General features: G+C 38.3%; 1 protein-coding gene across 7 annotated transcripts in view; it reads left to right on the top strand.

Moving 5' to 3' along the window:
• LOC110076152 (BEN domain-containing protein 5) overlaps positions 1 to 17,163 on the top strand; it is a 1,026,237-nt gene that overhangs the window by 597,100 nt on the left and 411,974 nt on the right. For 6 of the 7 annotated variants that reach the window (XM_020788090.3, XM_072997602.2, XM_072997603.1 and 3 more), the window contains 2 exons: positions 939 to 1,152; positions 7,371 to 7,561. The exons of the other annotated variant lie outside the window; for it this stretch is intronic. In XM_020788090.3, coding sequence (XP_020643749.1) covers positions 939 to 1,152; positions 7,371 to 7,528 — 372 coding nt within the window. In that variant the 3' untranslated portion in view covers positions 7,529 to 7,561. Of the gene's footprint in view, positions 1 to 938; positions 1,153 to 7,370; positions 7,562 to 17,163 lie in introns of those variants that run through there. 7 annotated transcript variants of the gene reach the window in all.

The following is a 17,163-nucleotide window of genomic DNA, read 5'->3' as shown; positions in this document are numbered from 1 at the left end:
AGGGATACATCTATAGTTATCATTTACTAAAAAGTCCTGAGTTGATCCCTAGACTTCTTCTTGGTGTTTTTGATCTTGTCTGACAAAATCTCCCCAGATGTTACACCTGTTGCAAACATTCAGACTTTTGGAAACACTCTTAATACTTTCCCATTAATTGGACTTGGGTATAAGATTAATTTCAAAAATAGCTCAAAGCTCTTCTGTGATACATAGATATTTATGAACAAAGTACATCTATCTGAAACCGTTTTCATCATAGAGCCTTAATGGTCATCTAAACCTCTTGCTAATCTACACTTCTCCTTTGAATTGCACAGATATGAGCAGCACAGTTTTGGTTATACTTTTTTATATAATCAAAAACTATTTAAATAAATAAGTATTCAATGAATACTGTACTGCTTTTTTTGTCTCCAGGGAAGTGTTCTGAGAAAGGTGGGTCTTTGGCTTAACTAGGGCCTTGTTGTTGACAGTGGGGCACTCCCTGGTCTGATGGTGGTGGCCCAGCCAGCCCCCCTGTCTTCTCATGGCAGCTCTGTGTGGCAGCCAGGGAGGGTGCTGTGCTGGGGCATGCCAGGAGGCTGATGCAGGTCAGGGGAGGTGTTTGTGTATCAATTTTATGCTTTGTAGTTACATTTTGGGGAGCATAAGGGTTCTGTACAGATTTTGAACTACAGGGGTGGGGTTCCTAACAGCAGTGTAGAAGGGAGAAATGTACTTGTTTATCAACATGCTTTCAATTTACATTCTTCCACTTCATGAATTTAAACAGAACCCAGTGTGTCAGCCTGATTGTAAATTTTGAGATATTGAAAGTGGTTGATTTTTAAAAGTGGAGTTGTTATTATTTACATAATATGAAGCAATACGATTCATACCACTGCCTTGGTTCTCTGCCAATTATAAACTGACTGATATTTGATTTTACCTTTTAGGTCCATCTTGGAAGTGGTATCTGGGTAGATGAGGAGAAATGGCACCAGCTGCAAGTAACACAAGGAGATTCAAAGTATACAAAAAACTTAGCCGTTATGATTTGGGGAACAGATGTTCTCAAGAACAGAAGTGTAACAGGAGTTGCAACCAAAAAAAAGAAAGACGCTGTTCCTAAACCACCTCTCTCACCTCACAAATTAAGCATCGTCAGGGGTACGTTATTTGGAAATGTGATTGTCAGTTGGACTCTCAAACTACTGCTTTCTTTACATGGGGATGGTGTTGGGATAGTGAAATCACTTCTTTACATACAGCCTGGGAAAGCAGGGGAAAATGCTTAAATCCAGTAATCACAAAAATAGTGCAAAGACAACAGTCATACCTTCATCATCATTAGAAACACTGCCAGTGCCCACCAATCTGGGATTGTGCCTTACCTTCCATGAAGTCCTATGACGAACCTCAGTGAAGCCAAATGCTGCTAGTACATACACAAGGAATCCTTATCTACCATGAACAGCATATGGGAAGGTCATAATTTTTATAAAGCAGAATCTAGAAAAGAAATGTGCAAGTTTGACCTCTGGGCATCCGAGCCTAGAAAAGTCTTTTGGACAGCAAGGTAACAGATATATCTTCTGTGGGACCAAGTACATGTTAAGGATGTCTTCTCTTATTGCATGCATGTCTTAGAGCTAGTAGGATGCAGGAGCCTCCTTGGAACAAGTCAATTGTCAACTTTGTCAATGAACAACAAGGAGCAACCTGGTTACACTTGCTGGGTGGACGTTCCTTATGTTTTATAGAGGAAGGGGAATGAGATCACGTAGATGTGAGTCAGCTGCCCATGGAAAGAGAGGCAGACAGGGAACTGGCAGTTGTCAGAAGCTAGAGAGTTACTCCTCTGAACTTGGAAATACAGTAGCTTTACATAAGAGAGTGAGAAAGAAAAGGGAGTGCTGTCACCAGAGGGGTCATGCCTCACTCAGCCTCTCACCAGCTGTGGACAGGGTATTGCAGTAGCTTGGAGTGTATTCACCATCACTTGTGGGGGGAAGAGGATTTCAGAAGGACAATATTCATAGTGATATCTTGTTTTTCTCCAAGAAGATACCTCAAGAATATTTGACTGACAGTGGGTGAAATTAAATGCCTGGCCTTTGCCAACTGCAAACTTAACGGTGTGTGGGGATGAGTGCCTTTTCTTTGAGTGAGGACCCCTGTTCCCTTCTGTTAGGGGCAGGAGATGGAGAAGTATGATTCAGAGAAAGCACCATAATCATAGGAAAAGGGCAATAAATTGGATGCAGTGTCAAGAGTTGTATATTACACCTTCGTACCCTGTTTCCCCCAAAACAAGACCTAACCTGAAAATAAGCCCTAGTATGATTTTTCAGGATGCTCATAACATAAGCCCTACCCCAAAAATAAACCCCAGTTAGGTGAAACCCCGCCCTCCACCATTATGCAGCAACCAGAAGAAGATGGCATGACTGCATTTGAATAAATGTACAGTGGTGCCTCGCACAGCGGGCGCCTCGTAGAGCGATGAATTCGCTCTACGAGGCCGGTTTTGCGATCGCAAATGCGATCGCAAAACGGTGCCTGCATAGGGCGAAAATCGCAGAGCGAAGGGCGGTAAGCGGTTCGCTTACCGACCTTCGCTTTGCGACCTGCTGATCAGCTGTTCGGCGGCTACAAAATGGCCACTGGAAGCCCCAAAATGGCCGCGTGCAGCGTTTTCGCGCCCTCGTAAAGCGAGGGGAGGGCACAAAAATGGCTGCTGGCCATTCTGAAGCATCGCTGAACGGTGAGTATTCGGCCCAATTGGAATGCATTAAACCATGTTTAATGCGTTCCAATGGGTTTTTACGTTCTGTTCAACGATGCTTTCACACAGCGAGGCTGTGCGAGGCACCACTGTATATTGCTTTACATGAAAAACATAGAACTGAAAACAAGCCCTAATGTGTGTTTTGTAGCAAAAATTAATATAAGACCCTGTCTTATTTTCGGGGAAACATGGTATTTTTCCACCTCTTCTGGGTAGGGTTGGCTCTCTCCCCTGTAGAGAGTGTTCTGTCTTGGCACTCCAAGCAGTTTATATGGAGTAGGGCCTGTTTTTGCATATCTGTCTCTGGAGGCGAATAAGAAAATACCTATTAAATATTAGCACCTTGCTCATTGAAGGGAAATGCACCAGAAGTCTCCTTTGTGAAGTTGTGTGCATAGTACAGTGTGCATAGTACAGGGCCAGAGACGAAGCAAGCTTTATGATGAGCTCTTTAGACATGGAGCATCTTATAATCTCCCATTGTAGTTTTTATACATTACTGATTGTTTTCACGGACCCCATCATGGCACCATGTTTACTGGTTTTCTTCTTCTTCCATTGAAGTCCAGGGAAGCTAAATTGTCTCATGTCTAGGATTGGTGTAAAGTTCTTCCATTGACAGCATCTATGGTCATGGTCTATTTATATATTTATTTGATTTATATAGTGCAACACACTATTCTGGGCAGTTTACAAGAATATAGTATATGGGCAAATCATTTTCCTTCCCTTTGCCACCAATATCTCTTCCACCTTTTAGCAATTTTATTGACATAACTTCACACAAGATTAGCTCTGCAAATAGACAGGTCTGTTAGCATATCTGTCATGTGGACAACAAATCTTGTGTCTTTCAGTATGTGGGGGCTGATGCTAGTACTACAACTCCCTTAGCTGACAGATCTTAAGTATAGAATCATAGCCCTACTTTCAGTTGTATGCACTGAGATTGGTTCTGTGAACATTCTTTCTTGCAGTTCTTAGGGTATCTTTATAGTATTAAAGCTTCTACAACTGTGCAAAAATATTTGTAGGCATGAAGACTTGAACTTCTCTTAATGTCACATTTCCATTTTAAAAAGAGATAAGGGAATACTAAGAATAGCTGAAGGCACCTTTAATAAGAAATTGGCATGCTTAAACAAAACAAAAAACTCTCTGAAAATCTGGTATGATGTTTTCTTAAGTTACATTTTTATGGAAGCATGTCCATTTGTTTCAATCAAGAAGCTGTGGGTTTGAGTTGAAGTCTGGAGAACATTAAACGATATTAAAAGTTAATTGAACTCTGTGTATGCTTATGTGGAAATACTTCCTGGTTTTACTCTATAATGGCGAGTGGGTTATGTTCTGATTTTTACTCATGATTCTCTGTCATAAGTACAGATAAGGCTTAAATCTGAATGTCCAAGTTCAGTGGGATGTAAATTTACCTGATGTACTTTGGATAGTACTGTACTTTAGTGTTAAGCTTTGTCAACTATAAAATATTCCTTCGGGTGCTGTGCGCGCCATTACTTTTTACTAGGGAGAGAGAGTGTTCCCTCAGACATTTTTGTTGTCAGAAACTCAAGAGTATGATTCTATGCAAATGATGCATAAGGCTGTAAAGATGGGTGATTGATAGGGATTAATGTGGTATAGAGATGAGTGAATTGGTGTACACCCACATTGGGTGTGAGGATCAAGCAGTTTGCTACCATGAGCGCTGCTACAGTTTTGGAAGTTTTCACTAGTGCTCCTAGTAACAGATGATGAAAATTACACTTGTTCCTGTTTTTTTTTATTCCACTATTGCTGATTCATAGGTTAGTGTTACTTGTGTGACAGGCTTTGGTGCTGCTTGATGTTCCCTTTGTAAATTGGCTCCTTCAGGCATTCCAAGGCTTGTGTGGAAGCAGTCTCACTAGCTTTCAGGCATGGAAAGAAACAAATGTTTGAAGGTTTGAAAGTACTGCTAAGAAGAAGCAGATTTGAGCATGAGGGAAGACCATAGATCAGTGCCAAACTGTTTGTTTGGTATACAGGAGGTTCCAGATTCAATCTCTGGCATCTCTAGGTAGGAAAGAACACTGTATGAAATCCTAGAGAATTTAGTAGACAATATCAAACTAGACAGACTAATGCTCCAGCTTGGCACAAGGCTGCACCCTGTATTCACAAAAACTAAGAGATAGAACAGCAGAACATAATAGTTGGAGTAATATTTTTATTCCCCCAATTATTTGGAAATCAAAAGCTTAGATAGCAAGTTATTATTTGTCTTGTATCCATGCCTGTAGATATGTTCTAAGGGACTTTTACTAGTAGAGTTCAGTCTCTCCTGCTGTTGGGGTGATGGGATGGAGTTTTGATTCCTGAACCCTAGGAAAAGATCAATCCTTCAGAGAGTAAGCAAAAACAGAACTGTTGCTGAATAATTCTGTTTAGGTTTTTTTACTTGAAGCTGAACAGTTATATTTGTAGACAGTGACGTAATTGTGCATCTGGGCAAGAGCCACATCAAGAACTGTTGCATTCATTTTCCTCAAACAAGACCATTTTTTTATTTGCAGCTTATGGTTCCCATGAGAATCACTTTGGAAATAAAATGGCAAAACACACTCTGTGTGTGTTTCCAATAATATCTAGTAATGACATGAGCATCTATTTCTCTGCCTCTGTCTGCATGGGCCTTTGTGTATGTGTTTAGTTCAGATATTCTAGTCCTGTAAAAAGATCCAAAGTACTTTGTCTTGATGATGGCTCATGACACAGTATTCCAATTAGAAACCCACTTTTAGCCAAAGTTTTTCCCCCAAGCTCTTTCAATTTTTCTTTTAATGCTTTTTGGCATCTATTTCCTGCATCATAGATTATAACTAGGATTTTTAATACATTTTTATTGTCAGATAATTTTTGCATTTCAGAATTAGCATTTGTAAGATCTGTATTTGAGGTGGATTTTACTTTTAATCTTTGATTGCAGATTAGCTTCGTTAAGATGCATGTTTAAAGGAGGGAGTTAAGTCTTAATGGGACTAATACATCTTGCTGTTTTAGTAGTCCCTAATGTGTCGTTTATTCTAAGGAAGTTATTAAAAAAGTATGGTACACAAACACTGTAAACCCTGTCACTGAAAAATAACCTTTTATAAAACTTCTGAAAGATGTCAGAGGGAGCCACAGAGGATGTAGAGTAGTTAATTGTCATACCTTTAACACATTGCATTTAATAGTGCTATAAAACTTTTTAATTAAACAAATCTCTGTGGCTTTCTACCATATGAAGTAACAGCTGCTGAAAAAAGACAGGTAAAATAGAAATTTAATCTGTTTGGAAGCCGTTTATTCATGCTGGTAGTAATAGGCAGCATTCACTGTTTCTTACATGGCTATAGCAAAGGCTGTAGATACTCATATTGGTGGAAATCTGGTAGTAAGTTGTAACTAGATTAGGCCCATTCAGTCTGATGGTTTTGTGAGACACTATCTGTGTGAGTTGCATTGATTTAGTGGGCCTACTCTGGTTGTGGCTTACTATTGCAGTTCAACTATTGTGTTATATCTAATGCTAAGACACTAACCGTAATATGTCTGGCCTGGTCTTTCGTAAGTCAAAATCAAACATTGCAGTGTCGCTGATTTCTGGATTACCTCATACATTCTTTCAAGATAGCTGTTATTAATTGTGCATATCCGTGTATACTCGAGGTGCCACTGCTTAGTCTGGAAGGAAGTGTGAGCTCTTTCTACCATACCTTCCTTCTTTCCAATGAGTTGTGTTAACTGGCATAACCCATGTTTTTGGCTACAACTCTGCTATTACGCACCTCAGTGTTTTAGGTTTGCTCTTTAACCTTTACCTAACCATTGGAGGAGGTGCCAGATTTCTTGGGTCCCAGTTCATGAAGAAAGGGGGATATATAAATAAAATAGATAAATATTGGTGTCTCACAGAAATATGTAGTTGAATGATCATATATTTATTTAACAGTCCCTTCCCTAGGACTTTAGTCAGAGTAGTAAAAATTACATTAAAAAATGGTAAGGCTGCTAAACCTATCATCAGCAGAAAGGAAGCACGGAGATAACGAGGACATAGAGCTTCCTAATGTGATCGCTCATCTGTGATCAGGTGGCAGTGACAAAGAATGCTAAACTCAGGCCCTTTCAGTGCTGTCATAAGCAAATTTTACTCAGCATTTATTCTGTGTTTTGTGGAGTTTGCCCCAGAAGAATATGGCCAATTCCTTTATAAGTGTTCTTAAAGAGCTGTAGCCCACATGCGTAGTTCAGGTCACAGTCTGTGGCTTCTGCTTCAGAATAGCAGAGACATTTTGTGATGCAACATAAAATCTTAGCTGAAAATTGGCCAGTCTGGTGCAGTCCAGTTCATGATGAACAGCTGCACATGCGCAAAATTAGCTGTCCTGCACGTAGCTTTTAGCATGGTGTTCTGTGCAGCATTTGCTGTTCATGGAATCTTCTGTTCATTTTTTAAAATTCTGTCCAAAAATGAAGCTATTTCTCTGTGTCTGTTACCTTGCTGTATCCTGCTTGTTTTATTTAAATTTTAGCAAGACATCCTTCTAAATGTTCTTTTTCTTCGTTCCAGAATGTTTGTATGACAGGATAGCACAAGAAACTGTGGATGAAACTGAAATTGCACAGAGACTCTCCAAAGTCAACAAATACATTTGTGAAAAAATCATGGATATCAATAAATCATGTAAAAATGAAGAAAGGAGAGAAGCAAAGTATAATTTGCAATAAATTTTTAATTTTTAATAAAGTGTTAGTGTTTTACTCCGGTGGTGGTGGTGGTCTTAATTTCATGGTGTTCATGCTGATGGGTGAACTGACCTTATGGTGTGGAAGATATTTACTCTAAGCCATTTAAAGAAATGACTCATCTTCTTATAGCAAAAATAAATGAATAAATTTAAAAATCCTAAAATGTTTTTCTTAAAATAAAATACCGTCAATTGTACCAAGGAAAATAAGATGCTGACTGTGAATCTATAGCTGCCAATTTTGTGAGTCCCAGAACAATTGCGATCCTATTAAAATTACTGAGGTTTTTTCACATACATTTTGAATTTTTAATAAAGTGTATACAGTAAGGTTCTGTGGAATAAAGATATTTCATACAGACATACTTTGCAAACACTGGTTATTAAAAATGTTTATATGTATCTTTTTTTTAAAAAAAATCTCATGTCTTCATGGAAATATTGAGTTATAAAGTAACAGTGGACCCTTGACTTACAGACGGCTTGACTTACAGACCTTTTGAGTTACAGACTTCTCTGGCCGCAAAATTTAGGTTTGACTTGCAGACTGAGATTTGACTTACAGACCAGAAAAAAAAACCAAAATGGAACAAAAACGGCCTGTTACGGGATTAATCGGTTTTCAATGCACTGTAGGTCAATGGAGACTTGACTTACAGACTTTTTGACTTGAGAACCGCCTTCCAATATGGATTAAGTTCTCAAGTCAAGACCCCACTGTACTATTAACAAGTTTCTTTGGGAGGCTATTGAGAGAATTTATGGAACAAGTATCCTGTTCAGTATTTCTGCACATATGAAACTCCAACTGTGAAAAGTGCTGCAATAATGTGATGAGATGCCATTCAAACACATCTAGGCTCGTAACCACCAGCAGACTAGTTGATTGTCTCAGCTTCTGCAGCTGGAGTTCTGTGCAGGTAAATTTTGAACAGGATACTGGCCAATGTTCTGGGCTGATGATTTCTGGAATTAAGGTACAGTATACATTGTCATTTAACTATGCAAAATGTGAAAAATGAGCAAAGTGGCCAGGGGGCATAGTTCTTGGTGTCCTACCCTATTGATTTTGTGCTGCCACTACCACTGCTGGCATTCCCTTTCTCCTTCACCTCTCTCTCCATCTGTGTTTTGGAAGTGTACATCACCATGGCTATTGACATTCTGGATCAGCAAATAGCAATGTGGTGCACCCAAACCAGTCTCTCAGGTTTGTCTGCTACAAGAGCCTTTTCCTTTCTGCACTTCTTTTCTGCACTTTATTTTCCCGTGGATCATACACTGTAAGAAATCTACTATTTGTTCCTCATTATGTAACTAAAATATTCTAGTTTTCTGAATTTTATGTGATTTATTATTTTTTGCTCTTTATGTGCTTTACAGCTTCACCTTCTTGAGTGAAATGAATTAAGCCACATTTTCCCATTTCAAGTGCAATAGTTAAACCACTTTGAGGAAATTATGATAGAAGCCCTAAAGGTCAGGCACCTAGGGAGTTTGTCAGGCCATGATTGAACTGCCCCATTGTCTTCTGTTCAAAACATAGTGGTGTTTGTTTTTTTGTTTGTTTGTTGCATTTGATTGCAACTACATGTGACGAAATTTGAAAGTATAATAGGGGACAAGTAATGCTGGGAGTTTATTTCTAAATTACTGCATAAAGTAATATTTATGGACAGCATTTAAAAATGTATTGTTCATGAATGTCTAATGTATGATCATGTTATGATTGATTCCGGACTCTCCTCCCCCCACCCATGCATCCTAATTTCTGGATGATCACAACCATTACAACAGGTTGCAGCTGAATAGGACATTTTCCATGAGAGGGTGTTTCTCATATGCTTGTATCGACAGCTGCTGCTGATCTGGTGCCAACAGTCACTTTATCCACTCGAGAATGTTTTCTGTCAACTAGATTTTATTTATTTATTTATTTATTTATTTATTTAATTTATACCCCGCCTATCTGGTCAATTTGATGGTACAGTCAGGTTCATTTTGAAGCACATTGTGTTTATTCTGAAATGTGGTAGCTGGCAAACCGGTTATTTGACCTCAGAGCAAAGCTGGCATTTACTGTTAAATAAAAATCAAGTGTTTTGCCCATGATGAAACTGGGCCATCGTCAAGGTCATCCATAGTCTATTGTGGGGAATGTTCAATACTGTATTAACTTCTTGGAGCCAAACTTCCCTACTAATGTTTCCTGTATGGTAAAACTATGTCCTAGCATAAATGTTCATGGGTGATCACATACACAAATTGATTATAACCGTTAGGTTTGGTCTATATATGCAGGCTCCTTATTATAGGCAAATATTCTATCAGAAGACAGAGAAGGCAGGACAATGATTGTCAGTTGTGCATTTTGATGAATATCGATCTTCTAAAAGCCACTGTATGCTGAAAGTTTTTGCAGGAACTTGGCAATTTTTCTACAAAAATAGTTCTGAACTCGTTGAATGTTTGTTGAAAGGGATGGGCTGCTATTTTGTCTCAGTACTTGGGATGGATGTTTTCCTCTCTTGTTGAAACATCCCTTCCACATCTCAGTTCCTTCAATGGAATACAGGTTTATGAAATATATCTTAAAGCATAAATTTTTTTACTGAGCTGGATATTTTAAGTTAGAGCATTAATGGGTGTTGCTATTTGTCAGATCAGGGAAACAGTAATTCTTAGATTCTGGTGATGGCACAAGATGAGTCTGTGGCTTTCCGTCAGAGCAGAAAGTTCAAGTGTAGCTCTTTCAGTTATGCAACCCCAGTTGTTCAAAGGTTTATGCCTGGTTTCTCTTTGAGTCAAGATACAGCTTAACAGAGGCTATGTTCCCATAATGTTTGAAATTTTAAAATAATGAAATCATTATTTTGTTATTCATACTACAGTGGTTAAAGCTGATAAATATATGGAGATTCTAGTTCTCATCCATAGCTTCAATGGTATGGAATGATGAATTGTATGTATTAGTTCCCGAAAAATTTGGAACTGTAGAAATGTCTTTACTTTTTTTTCTCTTTTACTGTGGTTTTACTACACTATTTTTGTGAGGACAATAGAAGGTTGCAGGTGTATTTAAGGGCAAATCTGTGATCTTGACAACATAACTGAAAGCAAGGAATAATGAATTGTAACTCCTCTTAACAATTTTAAGGATGGAACAAAAAGTAAATGAAATTGCTCCCAGATAAGCCTTGAAAACTGTGTTGTGTTACTTGAGGAGAGAGAGATTAAAACGTTTGTGATACTTGGGGCAAATAAAAAGAAAAAGACAGGACAAGGCCTATAGGATGCTGTTTGGGAAATGGCATCAAAGCAGTGTGCAGTGCTGTACATGTCAGGTAATCCTGGCTTGATTACTTGCTCTCTGCCACTTGTTTCACCCATCTTTTCCAGTGCAAGATATATATGTGTTCAGGAGTTTACATCAAATTGTTTGATTGTTCAATTGGACCATTGTAGTACTGTATATTATTTGATTTTTGCAATGAGGAAGCTGAATTCCTGGAACTTTGAGTGTCGTCTTGCACCATCATAGATGTGGTCATAGATGATTGATGTAAATTGAAATAACTTAATTCTGTTTTTGAGATTATTAGACAGGTGCTAAGCTGATTTTTTCCAAATTCATTTCTGGATCTTGGAGGGAAGATGACTTTTTTATATGTTCTGAATATCTGTATCTGTTTCCTTTCCCCTAACTCTACTCCGCCCTGGAGCCAGACAACATTGTTGCTGAACAAGTAATTGCTGTCATTGCTTACAACAAATTGTATTTGCGATATATTCATGAGCTATTCCGTCATGAAGTGCTTCAAGCATACATTGAGGTGGGCTTGGGCTTTCAGAACAGACAAAGGGGGATTTCTTTTATTGGTTATTTTATAAAAAGAGCAGTTACATTGAAGAACAGAATTTTTGCCAGATCCTAATCCACTGGGTGTTTTTTTAAAAAAAGATCAAACCCCTATAGTATTTCTGTTTTTTTTTTTAAAAAAAAAGCTTTATTAAGTGTAGCCCAAAGATCTATGCATTTAAATGTTCATTATTAAAAGACAAGATTGATAGATGTCTATATAATAATGATGGGCTCCTTTTGCTGGCTTGTATTTGGATAGCTGTTTGTGATGTTAATATGTCTTGTGGGTGTTTGACTTGTTGGCTTTTTTGCCATTGAGATAAATAATTGAAACAAATTTGGCACTGGATTTCATGTTGGCTGTGTCTTAACATTTCTCCCATATGCCTGTTTTTTTAATGAATATCCATGATAAAATTGGAGTAACATATTGACTCACAATTATTTTTCATAAACAGTTTTCATAGATATTTGCCATTAGAGCATGTCAATATGATTTCTGGTTTCCTCTTCCTAAGTGGAAAGACAGTACAGTACAAAGTTCGGCCACGTCTAGTCCATTAGCTGCCTCAGGTTTTTGTTGTTTAGTCATTAAGTCGTGTCCGACTCTTCGTAACCCCATGGACCAGAGCACGCCAGGCCCTCCTGTCTTCCACTGCCTAGGTTACTAATGCCAATACTGTTGTTTGCTCATTAGTATATAAATCTTCCTGTATTTAAATACTTTAATCCAGAAATAGTTTGTATTCAACGGGGCACTAAAAGGGTGCATAAGCATCATGCATTGGTACATTTGATGCATAACCTACCAGTGAGGAGATCAGTTTCTGGTTATCACTGTTTTCTACTCTCCTTGGAGATTAAAAAAAAGTTTAGCTTCTTCTGAAATGATATTAGGAGCATACAGAACTCATTTATACAAGGTCAGATCTTGTGGTCATCTAACCTTATCAGTTCTAACTGGGAACAAGTGTCATCTGTGGTTTCAGCTAGGGTTCTTTCCTAGTGCTGCCTGGAAATCTCTTGTATTAATCTTTTCTTGCCCAGATACCAACTAAGCTTGATTCTATACAAAATCAAATGATATCTGAAATGTTCAGGGTGTTAGGGTGGCACATTGAGAGGGATGGATATATATATTTTTAGTCTGAGTCGTCTCATCTTCAACTAATTTATTTTACTTTTTTTAAAATTGCAATAGTATAAATGTGGGCAGTAACCAATATACAGTAATTAAGAGCATGTGCATAAAACAATATCACTTACAATAACATCTATGGTCAGGCAATATTTTCGTTATGGGTGCAAGCTCCTGAAATCTACTTATCTCTTCACCAGGAAAGATGCTACACAGTGGGGGAGGGATAGAGTCCAACCTGCCATTGAAGCCATGAATCTGCATGGTAACTAGGTTAAGGTGGGAAGCAAGAGAAAATGTCATCTTGAAAAGATTAGGCCCCTAGGTGTTGTTACACCTCTGGCTGTCAGGAACAAGAAGCATGGGAATAGCTGAAAAACTCCTTTTTGAAAATATAAATTCCCAACATAACTCAAATTTGGCAGTCAAATAAAATATGATCTACTTATAAAGAGAATAGCCTCAATCGAATTAGCAATCCAGGCTATAGTAAACCAAATTAATCAACTGTTTTTACATAAATGGTTATGCATTATTCAACAATTGATTCTGTAGATCCATTCTAGTTGAGAGTACCAATCAGGTTCAAGCCATTGGCTAATCATTGAGTTCGGATTTTTCCCTACAGACCAAGCTGACGTACTTGGAAGTTAAATCTAATACTAGTCCTACTTTAAGTAGATAGATTGAAATGAGTTAGAATTGTTAGTCACAGCTAACTTAAAGCCTATTGATGTAAATGGATTTACTCTGAAGTGCTAAAATTAGATTCAGCACTTAGTTTTATGTGTAATTAATAAACTTTAGTAAATTGGACTAACAATTTATAAGGAATTATTTGGTGAAGACCTCTTCTAGTGAGATTGAACCATAAAACTGGGTGACAAACTGAAATTACAAGGTATTTATAGGGATTTATATATTTCAGCAGACATCAGGTAAATAGGGAGGTTTCTAATTTTGTTATGCCCTTGTGGATTTGAAAGTGATGTATAAGCTTCTCAGTAATGAGAAAATCCCCTACTTTGTAATGTATTGAAAAGGAGAACATGCAAGGAAAATTTAAAAATGAGTTTACAACTCCTCCCCGAGATTCAGATTTCTGAGAACTTACAAAAGATAAACATATCTGAGCCAGAATCACAGTTCCTCCTTAAATTCTAAGTGTGCTCATACTGTCATGGAAATGGCTAGATGCATGCATTTAGATGCAGACATAACCGCAGTTCTGATGCTCCTTGATAAATGAAATGTGTGGGTATCGTTATTACTCTGAATGAATGAATAGAGAAAAAATGTCATGAAAAATAGTTTCACTTCGGCATGCCTCTGGTTTTCATAGTCTTTAAGTGATAAAATCTTAGCATCAATCACACATACTTTATTGATACCGTTTTTTCATCCTAATGGCACAGTGGAATTTAGGGTGATAATTCATAAAATGTGGAGGCAATAAAAATGTTATGAAGAGCAATTATTGCATACTTCATGCTCAGTAGCTAATTTTTAAATTTTACCATCTCAGATATTTCAAAAGACTCTTGTCCCCCAGGCTCTCTAATAGGGAGAAAAATGACTTATATTTTAAAATTGGAACAATTATTCAACAAGAAATTTACATGGTTGGTAACAGGCTGCACTTCTTCCATACACGGATGTGCTGCTTTAGTTTTGAACAAAGGCCTTTTTTTTTTCTGCTTCACCAAATTCTACACTTGCTTGATTCTGCACTGAGGATATAATCTTAAAGGTTGCAACTGTGATATCCTTTCAGTTATCATATCACAGCAGATTTGTAAACAAGGACAACTGTCTTTGCAGATTCAGATGAATTTCTGGGTTCTGGACATACACCCTTCAAGTATGTAGAACACTGGAATTGAGTGATTGATTGATTTGATTTGATTTGATTTATATCCCGCCCATCTGGTCTATTCGAATTTAATCGTATGTTGTCAAGTGATCCTTTCCAGGATTTTCTAGGTATAAAGTGCTCAGAGGTGCTTTACCAGCCCCTTCTCCTGATGGCACTCCAGGAATGTGCAGTTTGCCCAAGAAGACCATGCGGGCGGAAGTGCCTGTACCCCATAAGCCACACACACACTGATCTTGGCTGGCCCTTCTTCTGGAAGGTGCTATGGGAGTTTGAACTCTCAGCCCCTGATTCTTCATCCACTGACTATTCTGGCTATAGTGGAATTTAAAGGTATCAACTACATCAGGTACCTCTACGTTATTACATAGACAATTTGATCAAAAAACTATAGTCAAACCCTGAAACATTTAACACAATCTAAGTTTTTAAAGAATTACAGTGTTAAGATCAGCTGCTGCTACTGAGGGCTGGTTATTTTGTCACGTAACAGAACATAACACAGTCCTAGTGTAGAGTTTGAAATGTCGTTTCTAGTTTTCTAACTGCAATTTCCAGTGTTTGAAGGAGTATAGTATATTATAGTAGTCTAACTTGTCGGTAATCAGACAATGAAGTGAGGGCAGTATACAGTGTACCATGTAAGCTAGTATGTTTCACAGAAGCAACTTGAATGCCTTGTGATAAAGATTGGTCAAATAGCACCCCAATGAAGCAAATTTGTACTTTCAGCGGAGAGTGTCTCCCTCTTGACGACAGCAGTGGTGGTGAACTTCCTCTTTCTAGCACAGGGATGAAGAAGGCTATTGTGGCCTCCAGTTCCTACTAAAAATGTTCTTTTCCCCTGGCAAAACCGAAAACAAACAAAAACAATCACCACTCCTGAAAGCTCCTAGGTGTAGTATTTTGCCTTTAGAATAGCTTGCAACTCCCCTGCCACCCTGCAGTTTTCAGTACTAGAAGCAGACTTCCAGTCAGTTCTGATTTCATTTTTCCCTTTTCCTTGTTGATGGTCCATCAAAACATTCCATGGCTTTAAAAAGTAGACCCAAGCAACCACAGTGATCTCTGTTGCACCTAAACAGTGCCACTGAGCCACATTGCCATCCATGTGAGCTAGGAGAGAATAAGAAAAGATGGTTGTTGCGGGTTTTCCAGACTGTTTGGTCATGTTCTTAAGGTTTTTCTTCCTAACATTTTGCCAGTTTCTGTGGCCGGCATCTTCAGAGGACAGGAGTCAGAACTCTGTCTGTGCTCTGTTGCAGTTTGTTTGATACTTGAGTATTTATAGCTGTGGGATCAGCACAGAAAACCCACAACAACCATCGGATCCCGACCGTGAAAGCCTTCGAGAATATAAATAAGAAAAGACATACGTAGAAGGTGAAGACTGACTGCCTTAGGCAAGTTTGGAGTACAGTATCTGTGATGACTGTGTTGGTGGTTCTCTTTCTGTTACTGAGGAATAACTGGTGTTAAATATGAAGGGAAATTCATCTTAAAACTGTTGTGTTTGCAGGTACATTTCTTGGCATAAATTCTGAAAGACAACCCTAATGTAAAAATGTAGACTTAGGTGCAGGGGCTCATGATATAAGAAAATAAGCTTGCAATCCTTTCCCATTCATCTCAAACCATATTTCCTTAGAGAGAACTGAATGATGTCAAAGAAGATTCCTTCAGCCTCCCTCTAATGACTGACTGTTAATTAACTTAGCAGTTTATAAATAAACATTGTGAAACCAGTGCCTCAGCTTGTTCCTGTTTGTAAGGACATCAGGAAAATTAATTATGAATGCTGCTTTTGGATTCATAATTAATGTCCCTTTGCTAGATGCCTGATTATTATTTCCCCCTAATTCACAACTTGTTGCCTTCACCTGTGTTATCAAGTTGATATTCTTCACTTTTGTTGGATTGGAACAAACATCTGATGTTTGAAAATATGTTACTTGCCCAAGACTACATATTAATTCAGTTCTTCAAAAGACATACTGTTTTTGAATGTGAGATATTGTGCTTCTATTCCCATGAATCAAAAAGCCAGGGAATGGTATTGCTGCCTGTGTTGTCAGCAGGAAAAAGGAAGCCAATATTTACCTGGCAAAGGGCAGCCTGAATGTTGACAACACCAATGGCATCAGCCAAGATGGTCTACGGATACCCTCTTGTGCTTACCTGTTTGCATTACCATTCGCAAAGTGATACCAACCCAGAAAGTGGCTCCTTTTTTCATCACCCAAACCCAAAGCAACTGAATTGTTTTTCAAGAAGTGTTTACTGGAGGATGAATGGGGCCAATTTTCTGCTGCTTCTGTGTGCAGTTTGAACTCAGATCTACTGTTTCCAATCTCCTATGCCATGTGCAACAAATAGATACTAAACTCCATACAGTGAGTGACAAGTAATTTTAGGCAAGCAGAAGAGAACAACAATCCCTCTCTTGTTAGGACTTTCCTGTTAGGTAGGTCTGTGACAGAGGCACAACGTGCCCTCCTCAAGAAGGAGTGGTGTGATATACCAGATGGGCGGGATAAAAATCAAAATAAATAAATAAATAAATAAGGAGGTGAATGCATTTGAAACACTCTCTTCGAACATTCTACTGGCACTGGCATCCTCAGGTGTCTCCTCACATTATGGCAAGCTCAAAAATGTAGCCAAAAGCAATTCTAAAGGTTCCTAAGAAGGAGCATCCCAAGAGTTGCAGTCCAAGCACTGGGAAGCACTGCACTAGACTTT

Source organism: Pogona vitticeps, chromosome 4, assembly GCF_051106095.1.
Source record: "Pogona vitticeps strain Pit_001003342236 chromosome 4, PviZW2.1, whole genome shotgun sequence".
Lineage (NCBI taxonomy): Eukaryota > Metazoa > Chordata > Lepidosauria > Squamata > Agamidae > Pogona > Pogona vitticeps.
The sequence above is the reverse complement of the archived record's forward strand: the minus strand, read 5'-3'. Positions and strand labels throughout refer to the sequence as shown.